This window comes from Uranotaenia lowii, chromosome 3, assembly GCF_029784155.1.
Source record: "Uranotaenia lowii strain MFRU-FL chromosome 3, ASM2978415v1, whole genome shotgun sequence".
Classification (NCBI taxonomy): domain Eukaryota; kingdom Metazoa; phylum Arthropoda; class Insecta; order Diptera; family Culicidae; genus Uranotaenia; species Uranotaenia lowii.
The window spans coordinates 310,596,129-310,622,116 of NC_073693.1; the positions used below are offsets into that span (position 1 = coordinate 310,596,129).

The 25,988-nt window shown below is 38.5% G+C and overlaps 1 protein-coding gene across 1 annotated transcript in view; it reads left to right on the forward strand.

Moving 5' to 3' along the window:
* Positions 1-20,001, forward strand: part of LOC129751618 (carboxypeptidase D-like) — a 61,828-nt gene extending 41,827 nt beyond the window's left edge. Inside the window, exons 6-13 of the mRNA XM_055747221.1 lie at positions 249-354; positions 11,298-11,928; positions 11,984-12,393; positions 12,449-12,722; positions 12,786-13,159; positions 18,022-18,897; positions 18,954-19,246; positions 19,314-20,001. Of these exons, the coding sequence (XP_055603196.1) occupies positions 249-354; positions 11,298-11,928; positions 11,984-12,393; positions 12,449-12,722; positions 12,786-13,159; positions 18,022-18,897; positions 18,954-19,246; positions 19,314-19,414 (3,065 nt within the window). The 3' untranslated portion in view covers positions 19,415-20,001. The remainder of the gene's footprint in view (positions 1-248; positions 355-11,297; positions 11,929-11,983; positions 12,394-12,448; positions 12,723-12,785; positions 13,160-18,021; positions 18,898-18,953; positions 19,247-19,313) is intronic.
* Positions 20,002-25,988: the final 5,987 nt, after the last annotated feature.

Below are 25,988 nucleotides of genomic sequence, written 5' to 3' on the forward strand. Positions count from 1 at the left end.
CGCTTTAACAGTTAAAAAAAAAACAACAATAAACAGTGAATGCCGTGCTACCAAATGCTACTTACCTACTTTTAAGACGAACCTATAGAGACAAATAGTTAAGGTGGGTCATGGTACTACATATAAGTATTTTAGCTCGCTAACGATATAACCTTGTAAATTGTAACTTTCGCTAAGAGTGCTATTAATGTCGAATGCATTGTGCTCGTAACTAATAAAACACACGATTTTGGTTTGTACATTGACAGTTTCAGATAAGACCAAACATCCGAGGGTCGTACGGCAGCAACCGGATCAGTATGGATTCCTGATTCCACCCAAGTTCGAGCACCATAACTACACTGCCATGACGAGGTGAGTAAAATTTATATCAGGGCCTCCGACTGTCCGAACAACCGAATAACAAGTTAGAAAAAGTAGTGGGCTCATTTTACCGCCCTAGGGAACACCGACATTTAGTATTTAAAAAAAAAGCCGTAAAATATTGTTTATTCCTGAAATGTAGCCTATTGAACTGAACAATTTTAATGTTCAGATTTCACTTAATCATTTAAATATTTAACCCCTGAGCCGCATCAAGAAAACGAGTTGTAAAAAAATGAAAAAATCCAAATGTTGGGACAACAAAACACAAATCATAAAATCTAATGTTCTGATTTTTTCTTGGTACATCTTCGTACCTGAGAATTATCACATTTTCAAAGGTGATGGAAAGTATAAGATATACATGAGATATCAAAGAATTTCTGGAAATTGCGTGTTCAAGTTCCGTTGGTAAACCGGTGTATTTTTATTTTTTTTTGAAAAAATCATGGTATTTACGGCTAATGTTCTTCTTTCTTTGATAAAGGGGATAAGTGCACAACGAGCATATCATATCAATCAAAAGAAAACCATCAACCAGCATATCAAAAGAAAACCAGCTTGATTCTCAAATAACGAAAAAATTATATTTTTTTATCGATAATTATAATAGATAAATCCTCTTGGTCTAAAATGTATAAAAATGATGTACATTGTTTCTCAAGTTTAATCTTCATTGAAGTTTTCATATTTCACTGTAATCAATTTTAAAATGCGTTTTTACTTTAACTTGTTGACTCTGGGCGAACAGAGACCATTGATCGAGCCATGATGAGCATATTCTACCGTAAAACCTAGCAACGATTTCAACTTGATGAAGTCAACTTAATTATAGTCCTATTTGCCGCTGGTAGTGTTCGTGAAATTATGCTGGTTGTTTCACCAACACTTTTCAGTTTTGGGACAATTAACCTAAAAAACGACCATGTGCGTCGACTGGCTGCCCGTTTTTTGTACCGAGAGTTTTTGAGGTTAATTGTCCCGTCTAATCTGTACACGCTCAGCAAGTGTGCGTAAGAAATGTCAAAAACAACTCTATAGAGTTATAGCTTGACAGATTTCATCTGAGGAGTTGGCCTAGAGGTAAGATGTCGGAGAGGTAACTCAAAGATCTCGAGTTCGATTCTTGGTCGAGGCGATTTTTTTTCATTTACCACTGATTATCATTATTATCATTCGCCAAACAAAGCACCAGAAAAATAAAGTTTGTGTTTGTGTGATTTTTTTTTTAGCGAATACAAACACATATTGGATCTTAACGAAAATTGAAGTTTCCTCGAAGAGAATCCATTAACTTAACACCAAGTCGTACATCTTTCGAGGATATTTTGGCACCTTACAAATGCTAACACCATCAACCCACAGAAAGTCATCAACTCTGTTTGCCGTGACCGGGTTTCGATCTCATGACCATTGGCTTAGAAGACTATTCTACAAACACACATACATTATTTTGTTGTTGCTTTGTTTGATGGAGGATGTGACTAGCCGTATAAAAGAAAAAAATCGCCTCGTCCAGGAATCGAACATAAGTCCTCTAAGTAACCTCTCCGACACCGTTCCACTAGGCCATAGGTCGGCAACCTGCGGCTCGCGAGCCGCATGCGGCTCTTTTGATGTCAAGCTGCGGCTCTTTAGTTAACTGCACTAATGTTATATATATTTTTGAATAAAATATTTATAAGATCTTGCTAAAGTGATAATTAAATCTTATGACCTGGCACACGGATTTTCATAGGTTCAGAAAAGAATTTTAAAATTGCATCCACTGAAGGAACAAGCGGAAAGGACCAAATGACAAAATAGCATTTTTAGAAGCCTAATTTTACAATTTCTTTGCTTTTTACTGTTTTTGAAGCATCAGCATAGAAATCAAGAATTAGTTTACCATTAACTGTAAATGCAAAGATTCTTCTTCAGCAAACATTCTTCATTTAAAATCTATTCCAAAGCAAAAATCCTGTGGATGATTTTTTCATGAATAGAAATCAGTTTTTCTTTCCATAAAACCAAGTTCCAAATAAAATCAAGTTTCGCCTTATATTTGTGATCTTCAGCTGAAATTTTAAAATTACGTTACCAATCAATGTTATAGAACTCAATTTACCATCTAAATCGGAAATTGAATTTTTAGTATTATTTCTAAATCCAAATTCTGAACCTGCATTCGAAAGTTGAATTTTTAATCTGTTTCCGAATTTCAATACGCTTTCTAAATCTTAATTCAAATTCAGAATAAAAAAAATGAACCAAGATGTGAAATATATTCCAAGGCCTTCAAGCATGAATCTATAATTATAGATTGTTTTTTTCATCCGACTTGCAAATCTGAATTTTAATATGAATTTTTAATGAAGATCTGGTTCCGAATTTTCAGTTGTGGATGGCCATTTTTAAGCTTGGTTATACCTGAATTTAGCATAAGAATTAAGTTCAAGATTTTTTAATCTTAAAACAAAACAAATACTCAGAACGGTTTCTAATATTCTTTTTTCCAAATACTTAAAATTAACCTTTTTAATTTTGAAAATGCATATACATTGTGAAATTCATGGATCAAATTTTGTATGAACCAGGATTTCCAAACTTTATCTTTCTATCAAAAGTTTCCAATAATTATTCGAATTTCAAATCAAAAATCTTAAACTCGATACAGAAAACAAAATATAAAAACAGAAATACAATTATGATTTTGACAGTTAGGAACCAAAATTGCTGGAATGAATTGATTCTCATTTAAAATTTAATATAAAGAACAGAGTTTCAATCAACAAGTGAGAAAATTTTTAATAACTGTTGCAGAATTTTAAACCTGGGATTATTGTGGGTTGACTTGACTTGAATTAGAACTGGTGCTAAAGTTACAGATCAAGTTTGTTACTTGAATAACCTTACTCAATCATCAAAATTTTATTGAGAACCAAAAATTGAGTGTTGAGTAAAAACCTCGCTTGCTTTTCTTGGACCCTGATGGGAGAGGGTTTAATACCCAAAGCATTCCAATTTACCGCTTCATCCGGAGCTTGCCCAGATTTTCTAAGAAAAAAAATTTGATGATGCCAGACCCGGCCTGGTTACCGTATATCGAGGAAAAAGGCCCGGTTTTTCCAGGATTATTCACAATTTTTTTTATGAAATTCCAAATTTTCCACTAATTTTTCAAAATAAATTCGCATGCATTTTTTTAAACTGTTAAATAAGATTTGAACGCCTCTGATGTGCCTTGGTAAAGAAAATCATTTTTCTTGTGTTTATTTTTCAGCTTTTTTCTTGTCTTTTTCGAAAAGTACGTTGATTTTGTCTGGATTTGCCCGGATTAAAAAAATGAATGAGATTTTGAATTTTCCAGATGCATAAAATTCTGAAGACTCGTTCGCTTGATGTCATGAATTTTTAAAATTCTACCAGTTGTCAAGAGCATAATTTTTGAAGATTAAAATTTTCGACTAAATAAATGTTATTGATTTTTACCTCATACTTCTAGATTTTGGAAAGAATTTACTAAGTCTGGAGAGTGTCTTAAAAAAGCTATTCAATATAAAAAAAATATTTCTCTTTACTTCGTTATTTTAAAAGCTTGTCTTTGCCGAAGATATTATAAACATTATTCTTTTGTAAATAAGTAAAATCCTTCGCATTATCATCATGCAAAGCATTCATATAAGCTTTATATGCACTTAAATCTTTCTTGACTCGATTTTGCCAACATATTAACATTGACATACATTCAAACCATGTAAGAAGAGTTGACGATCCAGAAGAGATGTTCTTAAAGATAATCAGAAACGGAATAAAAAGAAAAATCCAAGCGTTAGAGGAAAAAAAACTAACGCATTTGAAGTTATTTTCGAAAAAGTAATGTTCATTGATCATTCATTTATTTTGATTTTTTTTTAATTAAAAAAAAATCTTTAATGTGGCTCTTTCAAACTCCAAAATGTTCAAAATTTGAGGTTTTTGGCTCCTCCGACTGAAAAGGTTGCCGACCACTGCACTAGGCCAACTAGTCAGATGAAATCTGTCAAGCTGTATTTCTTTAATTTAGATAACTTCATCGAGTTGAATTCGATGCTAGTTTCTACGGCAGAAAATGCTCGTTGTACCCCTATTAATGATGCTTATATTGCCCCAGGGAAGGGGGTTCTTATTATAGGGCTATAGTGACCAATTTTCAGCTTCCGTTGTTGGAAAATGGCTTGAAAAAAAGAATTCAATTCGTGTTTTTATAAATGTTATGAAAATATTTAAAAATGTAGGTACATGACTTTTTTATTTAATCTCTACATGGGATGAGTTTGAAGTTTTTAGCTGGGAAATTATTGTTCGGCAGACTGAAAATTTATTATTTTGGAAATGTTTACAGTTTTATTCAAATTGGCAATTTTGACTTTACTTAGAAATCTTTGACTTGACTTTGAGTTTTTAATGGACTTTTTTTAACGTTCAGCTCAAGTCCAAATTAGATTTTTGAAATTCTTGAAAATATTGACACTATTACCTGATTTATTTTTAACTTTAAAACTTTCAACATAGCACTCCCGAGGTCTGCCTCCATTGTTGAACAATACCTTATACAGCTTACTTTGTGAGAAACATCTAAACTTTGCTCACGTATATTTTGCAATTAGAAGGACATTTTACGTGGTGTCTGTCATAGGATCTTCTGAGTCTCATCTGCACAGACCTTTACAAGATACTTTTAACATCAGGTATCAGGTATCAGAAAAGGGGTAGGCTTGATAGCGGCACGTTATCCAAACAAACGGGAAAATTGTGCCTAGCCTTTTTTTTACAGATTTCATCATATACCTGAGAAACCTGAAAACCATAAAAGGATTAGAAAAAAAAAATATTTAGGGCATAAAGCCGATCCACGTAGGAATTTTGAAGCATTGAAGCTTATAACCACGTTGGGTGAAAAATGACAGATTGTTATTTTAGTTTAAATTCTTAGAATGAGATACACTTATATCAGGATAGGCGGGAGTACATAAAAGCTTTCTAGCAATCGAAAAACAGGCATATATGAGCTAAAAGAATCATACATTATTGATTCACAACTACAAAATTCAGGAGATTTGAGTTTACAATGATCAGAAAATGTTCTAACCAGGATGCTACAATGAGGGCAAATAAACGATTTTATAATGGCAAAGTTGGCATTTAGCCTGTCCACATAGGGATTTTTAAGCAATGAAACTTTTTCAATCAAAATATTGGAAATAAGGACTTTTTTTTTAACTTCCTTTGTAAATTCTGACATACATTAAAAAAAATGAAGTCGGGCAAAAGAGGGACATGTACACACTAAGTGGAAGGTAAATACACTGAGGTTTTTTTTTACGCGGTATTTCGTCCCGCGTAAAAAAAAAACCGCGTAAAAAAAACCGCGTTAATTCGAAAATCCGCGTAAAAAAAAACCGCGTTAATTCGAAAATCCGCGTAAAAAAAACCGCGTTAATTCGAAAATCCGCGTAAAAAAAAACCTCGTTAATTCGAAAATCCGCGTAAAAAAAACCCGAAATTCGAAAATCCACGTGAAAAACCATTTTAATTAAAAAAATCGCGCAAAAAAGCACGTTACTAAAAAACGCATAAGAACCATGATTATTTAAAAATTTGCGTACAATGATAGTTTATTTTTAAGATGAAAAACAAAATCAATTAGATTAATACAATAGTAGAATATAGTGAGGCTTATTTGACAGTGTGGAATTCAGATCGTCTCATGTCTCAGGTCTCATGTTCCATGTCTCAGGTCTCATGTCTCATGTCTCAGGTTTCATGTCTCATGTCTCAGGTCTCATGTCTCATGTCTCAGGTCTCATGTCTCATGTCTCAGGTCTCATGTCTCATGTCTCAGGTCTCATGTCTCAGGTCTCATGTCTCAGGTCTCATGTCTCAGGTCTCATGTCTCAGGTCTCATGTCTTAGGTCTTATGTCTCATGTCTCAGGTCTCATGTCTCATGTCTCAGGTCTCATGTCTCATGTCTCAGGTCTCATGTCTCATGTCTCAGGTCTCATGTCTCAGGTCTCATGTCTCAGGTCTCATGTCTCAGGTCTCATGTCTCAGGTCTCATGTCTTAGGTCTTATGTCTCAGGTCTCAGGTCTCATGTCTCATGTCTCATGTCTCATGTCTCATGTCTCATGTCTCAGGTCTCAGGTCTCAAGTCTCGGGTCTCATGTCTCATGTCTCAAATTTCGAGTCTCATATTGCAGGTCTCAAGTCTCAGGTCTCAGATCTCATGTATCACGTTCTTAGTCTCAGAGCTAAGATTTTCCCAACTACAAAAAGATTCTAAGTGTTTTCCTTTGAAAAAGTCTTAGAATATTTTCTCTCAAAAACCGCGTTAATTCGAAAATCCGCGTAAAAAAAAACCGCGTAAAAAAAACCGCGTTAATTCGAAAATCCGCGTAAAAAAAAACCGCGTTAATTCGAAAATCCGCGTAAAAAAAAACCGCGTTAATTCGAAAATCCGCGTAAAAAAAGCCGCGTAAAAAAAAACCGTGTAAAAAAAAACCGCGTAAAAAAAACCTCAGTGTATAGGTACAATAGTACCTCTGAATCATAGCTTAACCATACAGGAGATTCAGAACACAAAGTCTTGATTTTATATATTTTTATTTAACTGACCAGTTAGCGCTCTGGTTAGACGACTACAATGAGCTTCTGTGACGCCAAATTTGAAACAAGCGATATTAACACTGCACGAAGCTGTAGCAGTGGATTCCAGAACCAGGATTGACGTATGATACGAAATATCAGAGTACGATATTAAAGGAGCTTTGACTCTTCTTCACACTATAACCATTCTAAAGCTAAGGGAATATGTGTCAATACGAGAGAAGTGACATATATTAGGTGGAACAGATATGACTGTCGACATGCGATACAAGTTTTGATCAAAAACTTGATTTAATAGGGAATATTGAGGCTTTTTGGCAACCTAAAAGAAATTTTTTTTTTAATTTTTTTCCACGGAAGCGATATTTGTACGGCTTCAATGATTGAATAACCATAACTTTAAAACTTTCAACATAGCACTCCCGAGGTCTGCCTCCATTGTTGAACAATACCTTATACAGCTTACTTTGTGAGAAACATCTAAACTTTGCTCACGTATATTTTGCAATTAGAAGGGCATTTTACGTGGTGTCTGTCATAGGATCTTCTGAGTCTCATCTGCACAGACCTTTACAAGATACTTTAAACATACTTTAAATGTTCATATAGTGAGGAGGGAGGAGGGGGGCCTCCTCCATTGAACTAAATCCGAAGTGTTTTGAAAAATTTCTAAATTGGAGAAGAAACTTAAACTTTTCTAACCTATTTTGTACATAATCTTATTTCGATATCGTTTGATTAAACTTCAATCTTCAAATTTGAAATATTTCCTGCGATAAAATTTCGATTAAAAGGTGATTTTCGTATATTGTATACCGAGGACTATTAAAAAACGACTTATGAGCTCTCTAAAGAATCCTCATTATAAATGTCATTTTCTAAACGAAATTAATACACTTGTTGTTGAAAAGGAGAAAATTCTGAGGTTACTTTTAATTATCTCTTTTCCTGAGCTTTTCATATCGAGGTTAGCGCAAGGTTAGCAAAAAGCAAATATTTGAGATAAGTTTTTGATAATCATGGCTATGAATTTAAAACTAATTTAAAAACTTAAATATTTTAATATTATTCTGATATATTTTTCTGAAGAGTGATTCGGAAATATCGTGTTGTTTTTATCATATCTGAAGTTCTTCTTCAATGTAAATTTTAATTCCAAAGTTACATTTAATTCTGATTAAAATTATGATATGTGATTCTGATATCTGGAGCTCATGGAACTCTACTTTCATTGATTTGCTCTTAATTTCAAGCTCTCATACAACATTTTTAACATTTCTTAACCTGGAACGGATGAAATGCAATTTGAATCCTTCGTTACGGAAAGTAAGAATGTAAGAATGAAGAGAGAAAAAAAACCTCAATAAACGAATTATTTCCATTTTTTTTTATTGGATTTGACTGGTTTAGACGTGTTGAATCCAAATATGCGTTTTCTACCAGATCTCACTCAGATTTAAGCTAACATTTGAAAATAGATAAAAAATCATTTGATAAATTTGTGCACTGCTCAAAAAAAACTTTAAAATGTTACAAATATATTGAAAATAAAGTTAAGAACTAAAGATCTACTTTTTCGATGACTTCTGAGAAAAATATACGTAAGTAGTATTTATTTTTTTTTTTTCAACTTTACAAAAATTTATGAATTGACGAAATTTTCAAGAAATTTTGAAGAAGTCTTCAACCAAAAAATTTCCACCAAGGGGTACAACGAATAAAGAGAAAGAAAATTCCTCAATAAACGAATTATTCCCATTTTTTTTATTGCTTTTGACTGGATTCAACACATCTACCAAATATGCGTTTTCTACCACTTCTGAGATTTAAGCTAAAATTTTAAAATAGATAAAAAGTCATTTGATAAATTTGTGCACTGCTGAAAAAAAATTTAAAATTGTTAAAAATATATTGAAAATAAAGTTAAGAACTAAAGATCTACTTTTTCGATGACTTCTGAGAAAAATATACGTAAGTAGTTTTAATTTTTTTTTTTCAACTCTACAAAAATTTATGAATTGACGAAATTTTCAAGAAATTCTGAAGAAGTCTTCAACCAAAAAATTTCCACCGACTCCTTCACAAATATGTTAAATATATTCAAATATTTAAGATTTAAATCTTCAAAATATAATTTGTTATGTCCAAAATAAATGTATTTTTTTTTTCAATTGAATTTAATAAAAATTTTAGAATGTCTTTTTTTTAAGTATTATCTCTGAAACTTAAAAACTTTGGCAAAATCTGCATCCTGATTTAAATAAAGTTTAGTAAAAAAGATTCAAAATTAGGTTTTAGTTTTTATGTAGGTTTATTAGCTTATCGACTTTTAATTATAATTTTTTTATATTCTCTTATAGAATGAAATCTCATGAAGCAGGGTAACGTCAACTGGGGCAACATGCAACAATTTTTCAACTTCAATGGCTTCTAAAATCTTAATGCCTACAGATAAACATACCTCTTGTACATCAAAAGTTTTAAGGTTGTTGGGACGCCAAATTGACGTAGCCAGAAAAATTATTGGTTCAACCAGTTATTTTTAAATTTACAAAAACATGCGATTTTCACCCTACTATGAAAAAGGGGTAAGTTGCAACAAACTCTGTAATTAATGAAAAATCAAATGAAAACGTTTGAAAATTTAAAGTGTTTCATACATTTGTGATGTCATGACGCATAAAGCACCAATTGCAGTAATTTTTGGTTTTGTTCGAATCAAATATTACATTTTTTCTGTAAAAAATGTTTTCAAGAAAAGAGTGTTAATATGCTGCATACATTTAGGGGTAAAAAATACTACAAAATATTCTATTATCTTAAATCATGTAAATAAATCTTAGGGTGGATGAAATTTTAATGTTTACAAACGCATCATGCAAAACAATCATATCCCAGCACATGGAATCGCGATTTATGAGATTTAGTTCTGATTTGCATTTTGTTGCATTTTGCCCCAGACGGCTAACTGAATTATAAAAATATTTATTTTAAAAAATTTGGAGATTGTCCGAAAAACATTTATACACCAAGAGTGTTGGTATAGGATAATGAAAGCAATATAAAGTTTGTAGATGATATCATTAAGCCAATCCGTCATACTAGGTAAAGTTTTTTAAGGCATCGAAAAATGTAAAAATTTGTACATCTATTGCTCGATTTTTTAAATTTTTTATGAGAATCAAAAACTTTAAAAAACTCTTTCACGATATTAAAAACTATGTCATCATCAATTTGTTATCATTCAACGATAACTTTATTACATTATATTGAAATAAAAATTGAATGAGTGTTGTGGTATACAAATGTTGCATCTAACCCTACTTTTGCATGATGCCCCGTTTGACGGTAACAGTTATTATCCAAGTATATTGAATATGAGTCATGGTATAAATTACCCGTGCCAGCATTTAAACTAAAGTTTGCCTCTCTGTTATCGGAAATAATAATAATAAAAATGATCCAAATATTGCGCTGGTACCATCTCTACTCTACTCCGTTTCGTTTTGTTCGTTTTTCAATCGTCGGTAAAAAAATATTTTTGCTAACGGAAAGTAACAGTGAAATTTTGCTAAGTGGAGCCCCGAAAGTTTTGTGTGTAGAAACCCGGTCGGAAGGCGGGGTTGGGAAAAACGATAACAACTCGAATAATAATATTATGTTCAATATTTGCAACCTAAAAAGTAATGAAAATAAGTTCTTCAGACCATGTGGTTATGCAAATTAAAAATATAAAAAATGTTTCCAGAACGATAAACTTTTTCGTAAAACTAAAGTTGTATGTTATCATAAAACAAAACTTCTGTGAATTATTCAACCAAAGAAAAATTTGGTTTTAGAAGCCCTCGCCACTGATGCGCCTATAGGAAAATTGATTAACTTTATGGAAAATTTGAATGCAATTTGAATTTCTTACCATAACGACAAATTAAATAAGTTCTTTTATTTCATGAATATTCCCACGTAGCGGACAAATTTTGAAAATTCAAGGGTATATCGTGAAGCAGAAGCTCTGGATTTATATAAAACTTCGAGCATTTTCGTGTATTTTGTAACAATTTTTTTCCGATTATGTGGTGATCACCTCCACACCACGCTTAGATTTTAGAAACTAATTGCAAACGATAATAAGTATATTTAAAGACTAGTCTCGTCTTTATTAAACCTGAACTCCAGTTCAGTAGGTACTCAGAAATTGTTATCAGATAAATTACCAGCAAACCTGAATTAATACCATCATTCTTAAATTACGGTTGTTAGCATTTTGTAAGGATAAAAATTTCAAATACAAAACCCTTCTCATTCCAGCTTTATCCACGACCTTAACGGCCAGTATCCCTCGATAACGAAGCTATACTCGATCGGCAAAACCGTTCAACAGCGAGACCTCTGGGTTATGGAAATCACCCGGGACCCCGGTCGACACATTGCCGGCAAACCGGAAGTCAAATACATCGCCAACATGCACGGAAACGAGGTTGTAGGCCGGGAGATGTTACTGCTGTTTGCTAAATATCTGTGCGAAAACTACAACCGAAATGGATCGGAACGGGTTAGTAAGTTGGTAAATAACACCCGGTTACATTTGCTGTTCTCGATGAACCCGGATGGATATGAGATTTCCGAAATCGAAGATAAGGACAACTTGAAGGGACGAGCGAATGCCAACAACGTCGATTTGAACCGGAACTTCCCGGATCAGTTCGGTCGCAATAAGTACAATGAGAAGCAGGAGGTCGAGACCTTGGCGGTCATGAACTGGTCCCAGTCGATTCCGTTTGTGCTGTCGGCCAACTTGCATGGAGGGGCACTAGTTGCAAACTACCCGTACGATGATTCGCCGAAGGATTTCGCCTATATGAACGATAACCCGAGGACGGTCTATAACCCTACAGAGGAAAACGAAATGTTCAAGTATCTGGCGCATACGTATTCCGACGTAAGTTTAAATTTGATGTCACGATGATTAGAGAGTTAATGTTTTACAATTCTAGGCTCACACAACAATGCACTTCGGTAAACCTTGTCCGAGCTATCTGAAGGAATCGTTTAAGGACGGGATCACCAATGGAGCTGCGTGGTATTCAGTTACCGGTGGAATGCAGGATTGGTCCTACATTGTCGGAGGAGCGTACGAACTTACGCTGGAAGTCGGATGTACGAAATTCCCCAAAGCCGATGAACTACCAAGCTTCTGGTTGCAGAACCGTGAAGCACTTCTTCGATACGTTGAACAAGCTCAACATGGAATTACCGGAATGGTACAGAGCACCATAGGTCATGCAATTCCTCATGCCACGATACAGGTCAACAATATTCAGCACGTTACTTATACCACGAAAAATGGGGACTATTACCGGATGCTACTTCCGGGACTGTACAACATTACTGCTGAGGCCGATGGGTATCTACCATTCTTCAACGTGATACTCAGTGTGTAACATATTTGTTTTTTTCAGCTATGAACCACACACAACGGAGGTCCTTATTCCTCCGGAAGCTACCAAAGCGGTGGTTGTCGACTTCCAGCTGATGAGAGACGATCCTCAGCACTGGTCCTCGGCCTACGATTACCGCACCCTTGAAAACGTGGTCCGAACTCGCTACCACACCGATGTGGAGATCCGCAAAAATATGGGCGAATTCGAGAACAAACACTACAAAACGGCCTCGGTTGAATTCGGAGACAACGAGGTCTCGATGATGTACCCCTCGGTCAAGATTACCCACGAAGTACTTAACCCTAGTTTCCCTTTAAAAAAAGTTTCTGTTTCAAAGTTTTTTGTTTTATCGCAGATCGGTAACCCTGAGGAAACGAAGCTGCACGTTCTGGTGCTATCGTCGCTGTTCCAAAGTACCATGATCGGGCGTGAGTTGGTTATGAACCTAGCCCGACACGTTCTGGCTGGTTACCAAATTCCGGAACCGGAAATACTGAAGCTGTTGCAGAATGTGGTGCTACACTTCGTGCCGATCAAGATCGATTCGGAACTGCTGTTGGAGCAGTTCCAATCGAATAGGAGCGTCTGTGATCCAACGGTGAAGGAAGAACTGGCCGATAAGTTGCTGAGTGCGGAAACCGACAAACAGAAGGATATGCTGCTGCGAATGCTGCAGGAGGAGGAATACGATCTGGCGTTGAACTTTGCTGCCGGTGGAAATGATGTGTTGTAAGTATTGATTGCCGACTTGTCCGAATATAGCCGTAAGGTTTCATAATCAGACTTCCCTCTTTTGTCATTAAGGTCAAGACCTCAAACGTACGTACTTACATTTCTAAGGATCATGAGTTCGTCATGCTCAAACGGGAGTATCCGATGGTCATTAAAAGACTTTTTTGCAATTGTATTATCCAAACTGCAATCAGATATACCAGCCTTTGTTCCGAGAATATCGCATTGGCATCAAATGACGGTCTTCCGTTAAGTCCTTTACCCAGAATTTTATCAAATGGTAGCAAATACACTTAAATAGACTTTTTCGGAAGGTGATTAAAAAGAACCAAGACAGATAACTGAGTTCTGTGATTTTTCAATGGAAGGTCATAACATGAGTTAACTTAGAAAAATATTCCCTTCCAAAGATACCCTTCCAAAGCGACCTTCCAGCGTTTATCGAAAAATGTAAAACGACGGCATGTGTGGACATGTTTTTTGCCATATTCGTTTTCATCTGGTGGAAAGATGGTTGTGCACCAACTGCTGTCATCTTCATATAAAAAAACGCTTTGACAGCACTTGGTGCACTACCGGTGCACCACCAGGATGAAAACGAATATGGCATTTGAGTCCTTTCTTCGGCCATAAGGTGTCCCTTTTATTTGAACGCTCACGTTTCAATACGGAGTAGCTGAGTAGTTCTTCTTCTCCTCTTGATAGCGAGCTTGTTCAGCAAAACTGCCATGCTTCACTGTTTTCGCCATCACAGAAAAAGTTTGTTTATTTGTTTATTTGAATAAAATGACCGGATCGTACGTAGATACTAATGATAACTTAATAGTAATTACAACTACAATTACAAATTACAAATTTGGGGCAGCCTAATGTCTATACAGTTTTTGAAACAGCTGAAAAATTTCTCCGGGATGCTCAGAAAAGCGCTTGAACGATTTCAATATGCCGATAAAGGCGCTGTTCGCTCCGTAGTTGTTAAGACGAATAGGACCATAGAGCTGCAAAAACTGTTTCTCAATTTTATGGGACGCACACTGAGAGGAATGATCAGCAACAACGACGTAGAGCATACCAGATGAACCCAGCAAACATTTTTGTAGCTATATTTTTATGCTGTGTTGATATACCTGTACAAACACGTGAAAAGGATCTATCTCCCTATATGGCGAATCGAGAAAAACGCGTTTGAAAAAAATACAACCTATTTTAAATCGCTAATTAAAAGTTACTTGAAATTTTTAATTTTTATGATAGCCTAACGATTTTTAGGAGTATCCTCTATATATTGGAATAGAGGAATATCAATTTTCATGAAAAAACAACGCGCTATCGTAGATAGAACCTAGCTCACGTAATATTTTATCTCCCTTGTTTATACACCCTTTGCTATTTTCTCATTTATAGCTTTAGTTTTAAGCTCGCGTTCATTTGCAACTATGTTTTTATTTTGAATAAAGTGTCAAATATTTACCAACACACAAAAAGGATCTATATCCAGGAGGGCGTATTGAGAAAAACGCGTTTGAAAAAAATACAACCTATTTCAAATCGCTAATTAAAAATAACTTGAAATTTTTGATTTTTATGAAAGACAAACGATTTTTAGAAGCATCCTCTATATGTTGGAATAGAGGAATATCAATTTTCATGAAAAAAATAACGCGCTATCGTAGATAGAACCTACTTCACGTAACATTTTGTCTAACCTGTTTATACACCCTTTGCTATTTTCTTATATTTAGCTTAAGTTACAAGCTCGCATTCATTTGTAACTATGTTTTTATGTTGAATAAAGAGTTAAATTGATTATTTTGAGTTTGTTGGCGGAGTAGTAGCGAAAAATGGTTTCGGAGTAAAGGGTGTATATCCATGGTAAAGGGTGTACATCCAAGTAAAGGGTGACAGTTCTGGTTTAAGAATTTTTATAGATCCTTTACTCAAATTGAGTTTTTAATATAACGGAATATTATTTTCTCAAAAGGGTTTTACCGTTAAGTAGTGCAAGTGTTGGCCTATCGCGAGGTACTGAAAATGGTTTTTGTTTACTTTTGGAGATAAATCCTTTTCACGTGTTGGTACAGATACGTTCTATATAACTTATAGAATGATCGTATGAAAGTTGAAAAACAGCATTTACCTACCAATGTAAAGCAATATACATACATAAATTTCATTTCTTCCTAAAGCGACGAAAACTACACCAATTGGTCGCTATCCAACACCTTATTCGTGCCTAAAGGAAGAATCCAAGGGAGCGCATGATTTTTCTCTCAAAGCCTTCAAATCGTTGCCACTGAAAATGTTTTCCAGTTTTCTCATTAATCAATATTACTCAATTTTCATCTGGTCTTAAGCCATCTGGATGCACTGCTGGTTGCAGGGAGAACGTAACGAAGATACTCTCACTTGAAGCTCGCGCGGGACCAAAATCATTTCAAAACATATAAACATGGCGGATTTTCTGTCATATCCGATTTAAACTGACTTCGGACGACATTTTATACGATCTTTTCACTCTGCAGTTGCAATTGCGATTTACAACACCATTGTAAACGACTTGAGTTATCATTTGTGAAACGATTTCATGTTTGCTGGGAAGCGACGTTGGATAGCCTTGATTCTCCCAGCCCCATTCTGGAAGAAAGGGCACCAAACAGCTGAAGCATACCCGTGAATGGAACGAACAATACAGCAGTAAAGACTTTTCAGGCAATACACGTCTTGGAAGTCTTTGGCCATGCGAAATACGAAACCAAGGCTTTTAGATGCTTTGTCGACGATATAGTTTGTGTGAGTCTTAAACTCCAGCCGTTGATCGAGAATAACGCCCAGATCGTTGATGTTGTCCACCCGAGAAATGATTCCGTCTCCGAGAGCGTACTCAGCATAAAGAAGGTGTCGCCTACGAGAAAATTATACGACCGAGCATTTACTGCGATTTAGGGACAGGTTATTGAAGTCACACCATTGAGCAAACGCATTGAATTGCTGTTGCCGGAAATCGATGTCCTCTTGGCCGTTTATGGTGTGAAAGAGTTTCAGGTCGTCGGCATATACAAGTTATTTGCTGTCAAGGAGCGAGAGTACATCTTTAAAATATATCACAAAAATGAGGGATATAATAGCCCCAGCACTAAATTTTACTTCGGAAGTCCGTACGGTATTTCCATCTGAACCGCTTTCCGGTCCTATCTAGACTGAGCCCTGCTCTCGATTATGCTCGCTATTTATTATCTCAATACTCTTGCAGTTTGATTCGCTCGCCGGGATACCACAGTCCGGACTCCGGACTTCCGACTTCCGAAAGACTTCCGACAAGGAAAAGTGAAATACTAGATTGTCGGAAGTCTGTGTTTTGTTGCCAGTTCACCAGCGACGTTTCTAAAAATTTTATTTAAATTCACAATATATCTTCGATGTCAACGTTCCTAAAATCGTGATAGAAAGACGAGGTTTTCTCTTCTGAGGCATGTATTTTAGTGACATCGAGTGAAATCACTAGGGCTGGATGATGCGGGACAGTTTTAACAAGAGGAGCTGGAGCTGGAGCTGATTTAATTGTCGAATTCTTGATCCCTTCGTTCACAAAGCAGAGGTTATTTGTTGACCTGTCGAAGAGTTGCGGCACTCAAGGAGTCTAGGAAGATGTTGGAGGATGCCGAGAACGAAGAACGAGCAGGATCCGGAAATATAAAGTTTGACTCATAGAGGTGTCTAAATCCTTCTGAACACTCATCGGTAATCATGAGTGATGCTGCATGAGAAATTTTGTCCGTGCATGAAAAACCCATATGAAAAATCGGCAAATTTGGTCTTGTGTTGAGCTAGATTTCCAAGGTCATCCCATGATACTCGGATCAGATTTGCGAATTAAGACCTTTTTTGACATTCATGGCCAAATTGACATTTCGTATTCTGAATGTTTGGGACTTATTGACGAATGAACGAAATGGTTTGGAGGAGTTCAGTGTTCAAGTTAGGAGTAACATTTGTAGACTTTTCAAGAATTGCCGACCTTAAACAGTTTATTTTGTTTCGATAATTTAGTCGTTTTAACATCTTTATGGAATTCAAGACTTCATATCAACTTTGCAGTTGGCGGACAGTTATTGAAAAACTTATCCAGTACAACTGTGTTCGATGTTTACTCTTGGGCTCGAACTCGCGGGCTGTTGAAGTGATGTCGTGGTAGCCCCTTGATGTTCATAAGTGTCGAATGGATTTAAAGCCGCGTTACGCGTTGAAACTGTGTAGAATCGCCTTTTTTACTGAAGGCGAACCACAGTAAACCTAGACACAAAGTAGAAAGCTTGGTAGGTATATAACCACAGGCGACTTTGTGTCGTCTTATCAATTCGGCCTTACTTTCATTTGAGCTTACGACCTTCCGCTTACGACCAACCCACCCGAATGGCTTTGGTCAAGTGCACAGGCTCAAAGAACGCTATATTGTACACTTTTGCTTATAAGGCGGAAGTAGAAGTTCAATAGAGCATACTTTACAAAACTACGAAGAGCTCATTCCATACTGAGAAGCACAAAAAGACATAGAGATCGTCAAAACCTCAGTGTTCCGTAACAGAAGTCCTTTAATCCTAGAAGTAAGTACGATGTGTTAAGCATCATGTGATCACGAACTACTATTTACAATCTCAGGTCTAGAATCGACTTTACGTAATACAAATTCTATCCACATAACAAGTCCAAGGTGACTTCCTCTGGTACTGCCACCAGGAGGCGACGGATGTACATGAGCGTGAGATTTTTAGCTACGAACTTAGCAATTCAAGTATATTTTAAGAAAACCCGAGGGTCATGCGAATATATCACGTATTAATGAATCATATTCTTCCTCACAGCTACCCCAACACCGACGACAAGGTGGCCATCTACCCGCGATTCGCGGAGAAGATCAAGGGTCACAAATACACCGTGATCAGCAACGAGCAATGTCCGTCGACCGCAAGCCGGTTGAACCAAGCCGACGCCATCCAGAGGGTAACCAATCAGCTACATAGCCTGTACAAGGTTCCACTGTTCACACTGCAGGTTGGGTGCTGCAAAATGCCACCGGAAGCGGAGATCGCCACCGTATGGCGCCAGAATCTCGAACGTATGACCAACTTCTTGCACCTGATCGATACCGGAATCAAGGGATATGTGCGAGATGTCAATGGCAATCCTCTGAGGAAGGCAATTTTGAAGGTCCGGGGCAACAACTTGATCTACAAGGTGACTCCGAATTTGGCGCACTTCAGGGTAGTTTTGCCCTCGGGACCGATGGAGATCGAGTTCAGTTGCATGAACTATACTTCGAGAATCCAGGCGGTTACCCTGAATCAAAACCAAATCCTGGACATGGGAGACATCATTATGCAGGAGGTCGGACTACCTGTTGGAAGGGGCACGGTGGAACCCCTTCACCCGACTCCTCAGCGGCTGGGACAGGTTCCTACCGGCAAGCCGGAGCATCACGATAGTTTTGCGGTTATGGAACCCATGGATCGAATGAAAATCTTCCCGCAAGATGGTGGAGTCGAGATGCAGGGACGGATTTCCGGACTGGTGTTGGATGAGGCCAACCACCCGCTGCCGAATTCCAAGGTTTTCATTCAGAACAAGTTGGTCAATTTGACAACGTACACCGATCCCATCGGTAAATTCCACCTGAGTGGCGTCAACCAGAAAAATCTGGTTCTGCACGTGGAAGCGTCCGGATATTCATCCGATGAGAGGTAAATATTTTATCTTAATCAAGTCTCTCGCGTTTCTTACAAATTTTGTCTTACAGAACTGTCCACATTGGACCGCTGAACGATCTGTCCGGAGTGATCTTCCACCTGAAACGAGACGAACGGGTGCTCGGAATTCCGCGGCTGTTGTTCGTCATCTTGGCCGGTTGTGCATCTGTTGCCATAATTGCCTGCGGCATCATGTGCTTCATGTTCATTCAGAAGCGGCGACACAATTCCCGCTACTATTACAGCTTCTCGATGCTGCCGCAAAAAGGCGAGGAACAGACAAAGCGACTGTTCGACGATGACGACGATGGGGAAACGGAGCTGTTCCGGGCTCCTGTTAAAAGTGAGTTCTTTAAGTTGAATGTTTAGTGATTCTTTAATTGATCGATTTACTTTCATCTTTCCTGCAGAACTTCAACCGTACTACGATGACGATCGGGATCCGGTGACGGATTCCGATGACGATAGCGAAGAGGAAATCGTCATGCTAAATTCATCATTTAGGAGCTAGGATCTGATTGAGGTGCCTCCGAAAACCGTAGACTAAAGAGAAAGTAAATAAATCAATAGACAGGGAGATGTGCTGAAGGATCGGATTTCTGCACAAAGAGCACGTGGATCACGATCGATCTGAACTTTTTCAATAGCGCATAGCACCAAGCTGTTTAATAGTAACATTTTTGAACCTTTGTTAATAATTGTTCTGCGTTCTGTTACATTCGACAAAAACGTTCATTTTCTCAGAATAATCATTCCTAAAAAATAACAATCTATTTTCCAACTTTCGATCGGTAACTGATCCAGAAAGACAAACACAAGTAAAAGTAATGTGATAAATAGAAAGTTAACATGCGGGTACGTAAGCATGTTTAAGAAACTGACAAAATGTGCGGCTGAAGATAGCCGAAAAGGCTGACGATTTTTTTTATAATAAAGATTTATAGTTAAAAAAAAAACTTTCGAAAATATTTTCACTTCGAATAATGACACCAAAAAAGAGGTGATGTGAAAAAACGTTGATCTGCACACTGTTAGTAACAATTAAATTTACTCAAATACTGCGACTGCAAAGTCAAATAAAGTCCGTTACTTGATGAAATAAAACAAATTGTAAAATTTCGTTTGATTTTGAAAGAGATTCCTTGAGAAACCATTTAAAAAGTCATTTTTTTTCTTGTAATTTTTAGACTCATAATTTTGTTTATGTTTTATTGCTAAAAATTGCAACTGTCGAATTGAACCACATCATATATCCCCCAGCTCCCCTTGGCGTTTTCTTGAGCAAACGGTTGAATGAAGCAAACGCTTCAATGGCGACTTCGGCGGACGCCATTTTTGTCCAATTTGAATGATGCGGTAGACAAGAACGGCATATAAACAAAAGTGCGGTTGCCACGTGAGAGCGACCGGGACAGAGCAAATCACATACACACGCTCGTGGATGATTTGTTTTTGTTTTTTTCTCGTAGCATGCTCACCAAATAGCGATACGCAAAGAGAAGCGAGCTCTGGATATTGCTGATCCACTCTTTTTTTCTATTTCTGCGATAGCTGATTTGGGCTCCCGTAGGGTACCACTGTAAAAAAAATTACAGTATTCAAGAAAAAAATTAGCATTGTTCTACATAAGGATTATTTATCGACTGAAATTAAATCGGATGAACAAGCGGAAAACATTGAAAGATGATTTAATAAAAAGTTGTCAAACAAACATGTATACCAAATATTTATAAAACAAAAAATTGTGTTTGCCTTGAGCTTGGTCAATCAGCGGTCAAAATCACGGAAAAATGAATAATAAAAAAACCTGTTTGCGATGGGTTCAATCAGCGGACAAATTCACGAAAAAAAATGAAAACCTGTAGTTGTTTAATTAAGTTTAGAGTTCGACGACACGGTAGCGATCATTCATTGAATGTTGGATATCGTGCTTTGTTTTGCAGTCGGAGTTATCCGTATAAAGTTTAACTGAAAAGCGGTTAGCGTGTAGAAAACCGTCAGATTTTATACTGATTTGACAGATCGCACAAATTTCGCAGTTATGAGTGCGCAGTCCAATTTTTTGCGTTGCGAATGGTATTATTTCCTATAATAGATTATTCACCGTACACAACTCCTTTTTTTAACTTCTCATATATGTACGATTTGTTACATTTTAACGACAACATAATTGAATTCGACCAGCATATTATACATGCAGAAAAAATCTAAAATATGAGCGCTAGTAATCATAGCAGCTTTGCCTACTAGCGACATGTCGCATCCGTCGCGACGTTGAAAATAACAACGACGCATAGCAAGTTTCCTAGGAGACTTAAAGCATGCGATTGATGGCCTAAGGAATATGTACAGTAAATAACATAAACAATGTTCGACTACTGCATCGAAATCGCCTACTGGACTGAAAAAAGAAAAACAAACCTACGAATGACAGGAATCTCGCTAGTAAAAAAGCGTCGCTAGTACTTCTGTCGCTATTCGGTTTGGTGCTATACACATAATATAAAGTATCAAATCGCATCGCATATCGCATCAAAAATCTTCGTCATGCCAAATTCGTTAATTCTCAGGCTATGGAAAAATGTGTTTTCAATAATGTAGATTGTTTTTTTGTTTTGTCTGGGATTTTAACGCTCGTAATTAATTCAATCTCAATGCATACTAAAAATAATAATATTTCATTCCGATGACTTCATGTTTTGTCCTCTCTTGCAAAATAATGATTTGAAGATTGATTCATCTTGATTCTTGATATTTGGTTAAAAATAACTTAAACAAGATTTACAGTGGAAAAGATTTATTGGCAGCTTGGTGGAGAGCTTAATGTAGACTGAGAAAATTTTCACGGTTGTTTATTAAAGAAAACTTCCGTTTCCATAGAGGTGACCGGTAACCAGCATTCTTTGATTGCCGATTATTCCAACACCCGCCCTGAATCGGTCAATCCCAGGAGGGGCCGCAGGTTGCAGAAACGTCCAGGTTCCAGTGCTTTGGTGAACGCATCTGCAAGTTGGTTTGTTGTTCCTATTGGTACGATCTGCAGCCTTCCATGTGCCACATGATCTCGCAGGAAATGGTGTTTCACATCAATATGCTTCACACGCTTGTTCTCGGTGTTTGTGGCCATCGCAATGCAGCCACGATTGTCTTCAAAAATCTTGAACGGTTTACCAGGGGGAACTTGCTGCAGATCTTCTAAGATTCCTTGTAGCCACAGTCCTTCGGAAGCAGCTACGCTTAAGGCTGCATACTCTGCCTCACAGGATGACAATGCAACGGTTTGTTGCTTCCTACTGGCCCAGGACACCGTATTGCCGAATACCTTGAAGACATAACCGCTCACGGATTTCCTATCTTCAGTATCCGACGCCCAATCCGCATCAGCGAACCCGATCAATACTTCAGCCTTTTCGTCTCGCTTGAATTGGAGCTTGAGGTTCTTCGTGCCTTTCATGTATCGGACCACTCTTTTCAGCGCTTGCCAGTGTGCTTCGCCAGGTTGACTTTGGAAACCTCCCAAGTATGCAACAGCGAATGCAATATCGGGACGGACACATAGCATTGTGTACATGAGACTTCCAAGTAGCTCACGATAAGGATGACAGACCGGATTTCCTTCATTCGTTGGTAGAAAACAGGCCTTCTCCATTGGTGTTTTCACGTGGTTGCAATCTTCCATGCCGAATTTCGCCAACACACGATCCACAGCGACTTCTTGACTCAGAGACATCAAACCAGCAGAACGATCATATCGGATCTTGATTCCGAGAAAGAGGTTCACTTCCCCAAGGTCCGTCATCTGAAGGTTTTTGGAAAGTGATAGCTTGATCTGCTTCATCAGCTCCAGACGATTGCCAACGATGAGCAGGTCGTCAACGTAGATGACGATAAACACCCGCCCTCGATCGTCGTTTCGGGTATATAAGCAATAGTCATGGCAGGAACGCTTGAAACCGAAAACCAGAAGGATGTCATTCAGTTTATTATTCCAACATCGTGGGCTTTGCTTGAGTCCATACAGTGACCGTTCCAACTTGCACACCAGATTCGGCTTTGCGGTGACTCCATCGGGTATGGACAAATAGACGTCTTCTTCTAGTTCACCGTACAGGAACGCCGTCTTGACATCGAGTTGATTGATGAACATCTTCCGGTGCACCGCTACAGCCAGAACAGTTCGTATTGTCGCCAACTTAGCAACAGGGGAATAAGTTTCGCTATAATCGACGCCAGCCTTCTGCAGGAAACCTTTAGCGACTAAACGAGCCTTGTATCGCACAGGTTTTCCATTTTCGTCTTGCTTGACCCGGAACACCCATTTGGATTTGAGAGGAACCACGCCAGCTGGTCGTTCTACCAGCCGCCACACGTGGTTGTCAGCCAGGGACTTCAGTTCTTCATCGACCGCTTGCCTCCAGAAAATCTCATCGTCTCGCCCAGCAATGTCCTTATACGCCTCAGGAGCATCGGAAATGGAATGTTCGACCTCATCTTGTCCCACAACAGCATCAACGTTTGGAACAATATCTGTAGGACAGGATTGCGCGGCAGTGAAAAGTTTTCCAACAACAAAGTCTTTAAACTTACCGGGGAGCTTGCGCTCCCGTTCGCCGCGCCTCGGGGTTACCATATCGAGGTTCGAACCACGGTCTGTTTGCGAAGGGAGCGCTCCGGTTTCGTCAACGTCATCGTCTTCGTCGTCAGTCATGATGCTTCTGTTCTGATCCGGCGGGGGCACCTCTTCGCTTTCAACGGGGTTTTCATGTGGCCGCACTTCTTCAACTTGGAAATCATATTGAATAGGGACCACACTCGACGGACTTTCGCAAGGAACCTTAGCAGCAAACGGAAAACTATTTTCATCAAACTTCACGTCTCTTGACAGGAACAATTCCTTCTTCTCTGGATTCCACAGACGGTAAGCATTTGGAGCATAGCCAACCATCACAGCCAGTTTGCTTTTCGGGTCCAGTTTTCTTCTCTGTTGCGCCGCCACCCAAGCATACGCTTTACAGCCAAAAACTCGAAGTTTGCTCAGGTCTGGCTTGTGGCCTGTCCACATTTCCGCAGGGGTCTTCTGGCAAGATAGAGCACTCGTTGGACTTCTGTTGGTTAGGTACACCGCAGCCAGAACCGCTTCGTTCCACAGGTACTTCGGAGTTTGAGATTCGGACAACATCGCACGAACCTTTTCGATGATTGTTCGATTGAATCGTTCTGACACACCATTTTGCTGCGGTGTATACGCTGCAGTTGACTCAACCTGGATCCCTTTGGACAAGTAAAACTCCCGCTGGTCCTTGGAGCAATATTCTCTGCCTTGATCCACAGTCAGCTTCGAATTTGAATGTCCTAGAGCGACAGTTGCCATCGCTTCGTATTCTCGGAACCGTTGGAATACCTCGGACTTCTTCTTGAGGGGATACACTACTGCGAAGTGCGTGAAATCGTCAATAAACGAGACAAAGTACCGAGAACCATCCCAAGCTGCCGGTGTGATAGGACCACACACGTCGGAGTGAACTTTCTCTAAAGGTCTTGAAGCACGGACTCTTGTACCCGAGAATGGTTCTCGGCACTGCTTTCCAAGAACACATACATCACAAAAATCCAATTTACCTGGTTCCTCGGAAATACCTGTTACCATGTTGTGCTTTACAAGTGCTTGCAAATTCTGGATGCCCAAATGGCCAAGTCGACGGTGCCATAGATTACCGCTCACAGCTCCACACAAGTTGGCCGCCACAGTATCGAGGACCAAATCAAGCTCGTAAAGGTCACCACGAACGGGACATTTTCCGATCAGCTTGCCGTCGTACCGCACAGTTGCTTCCGTTTTCTTGAAAGTAACGTCCAAATTTGCTTTCGCCATCTTCTTCACAGAGAGAAGATTTTCTCGAAGATCAGGAACAAACAGCACATCTTTCAGGACCAGCTTGACGCCTTCCTTATTGACACCCGTAATTGTTCCTCGATGCCAGGATATCAGCGACTGATCATCTTTCGCCACATTGATGATCACCGGTGCCTTCAGCTTCGTAAGGTCAGCGAAACAGTGTTTCACGTTCACGAGGTGGTCCGTGGCCCCAGAATCCAATTTGAAGGTCACGACACCCGTCGCTCGTTCGGAAAAACTCCTTCCAGTCATGAAGGCTATCGCTTTACCTCCACTTGCAGCATTAGCTTCAGCTCGTCCGTCCGACGCAAGCTTGACACGACAATCTTTGGCCTTATGTCCCTTCTTTTGGCAGCGTCTGCACTTTCCCGTGAATTTAACGAACGCCGTCCTCTGTTTCGATCCTTGAAAAGCAGCAGGTTTTTCTTGGTTGGAATCTGCAACTCGGTCCGTTTTCTTCAATTCCTCTGCAAGAAGGCGCTCTCGAACCACGTCCAGTTTCAGATTTTCCTCTCCCAGATTCTCCAAGGCGGTAACTAAGGGATCAAACGATTCGGGAAGAGTGGCAAAAAGCTGAGCAACAACGTCGTTTTCTTCGAGTTTCGCTCCGGCCAACTTCAGCTGACGAATAAGGTCTTCGAAGATCTTCAAATGGTCCTTCACTGACGATCCTTCAACCATTTTTAGCTTCGCAAGTTGCTTTCGGATGAAGGTCTGCGACGAAACGGATTTCTTGGCATAAACGTTCTCCAGGCTTGTCCAAATTTCCTTTGACGTCTCCTTGTCCCGTACAACGTGCAGCAGGTCATCGTGAATGAACGAAATCAGCAAATACGTCGCCTTTCCGTCCTTCTCCAGGAACTTAGCACGTTCAGCCGGAACCGCCGGGGGATCGTTCTTGACCACGTCCAAAAGATTCACCGATTTCAAGTAAGCTTCCACCCTGAAGCGCCAATTGTCAAAGCCGGTACCCGAGAACTGCGGGATCCCGTGGACCGGATCTTTGCGTGAGTCGCCCATAACCTCTTGATTCTTGATATTTGGTTAAAAATAACTTAAACAAGATTTACAGTGGAAAAGATTTATTGGCAGCTTGGTGGAGAGCTTAATGTAGACTGAGAAAATTTTCACGGTTGTTTATTAAAGAAAACTTCCGTTTCCATAGAGGTGACCGGTAACCAGCATTCTT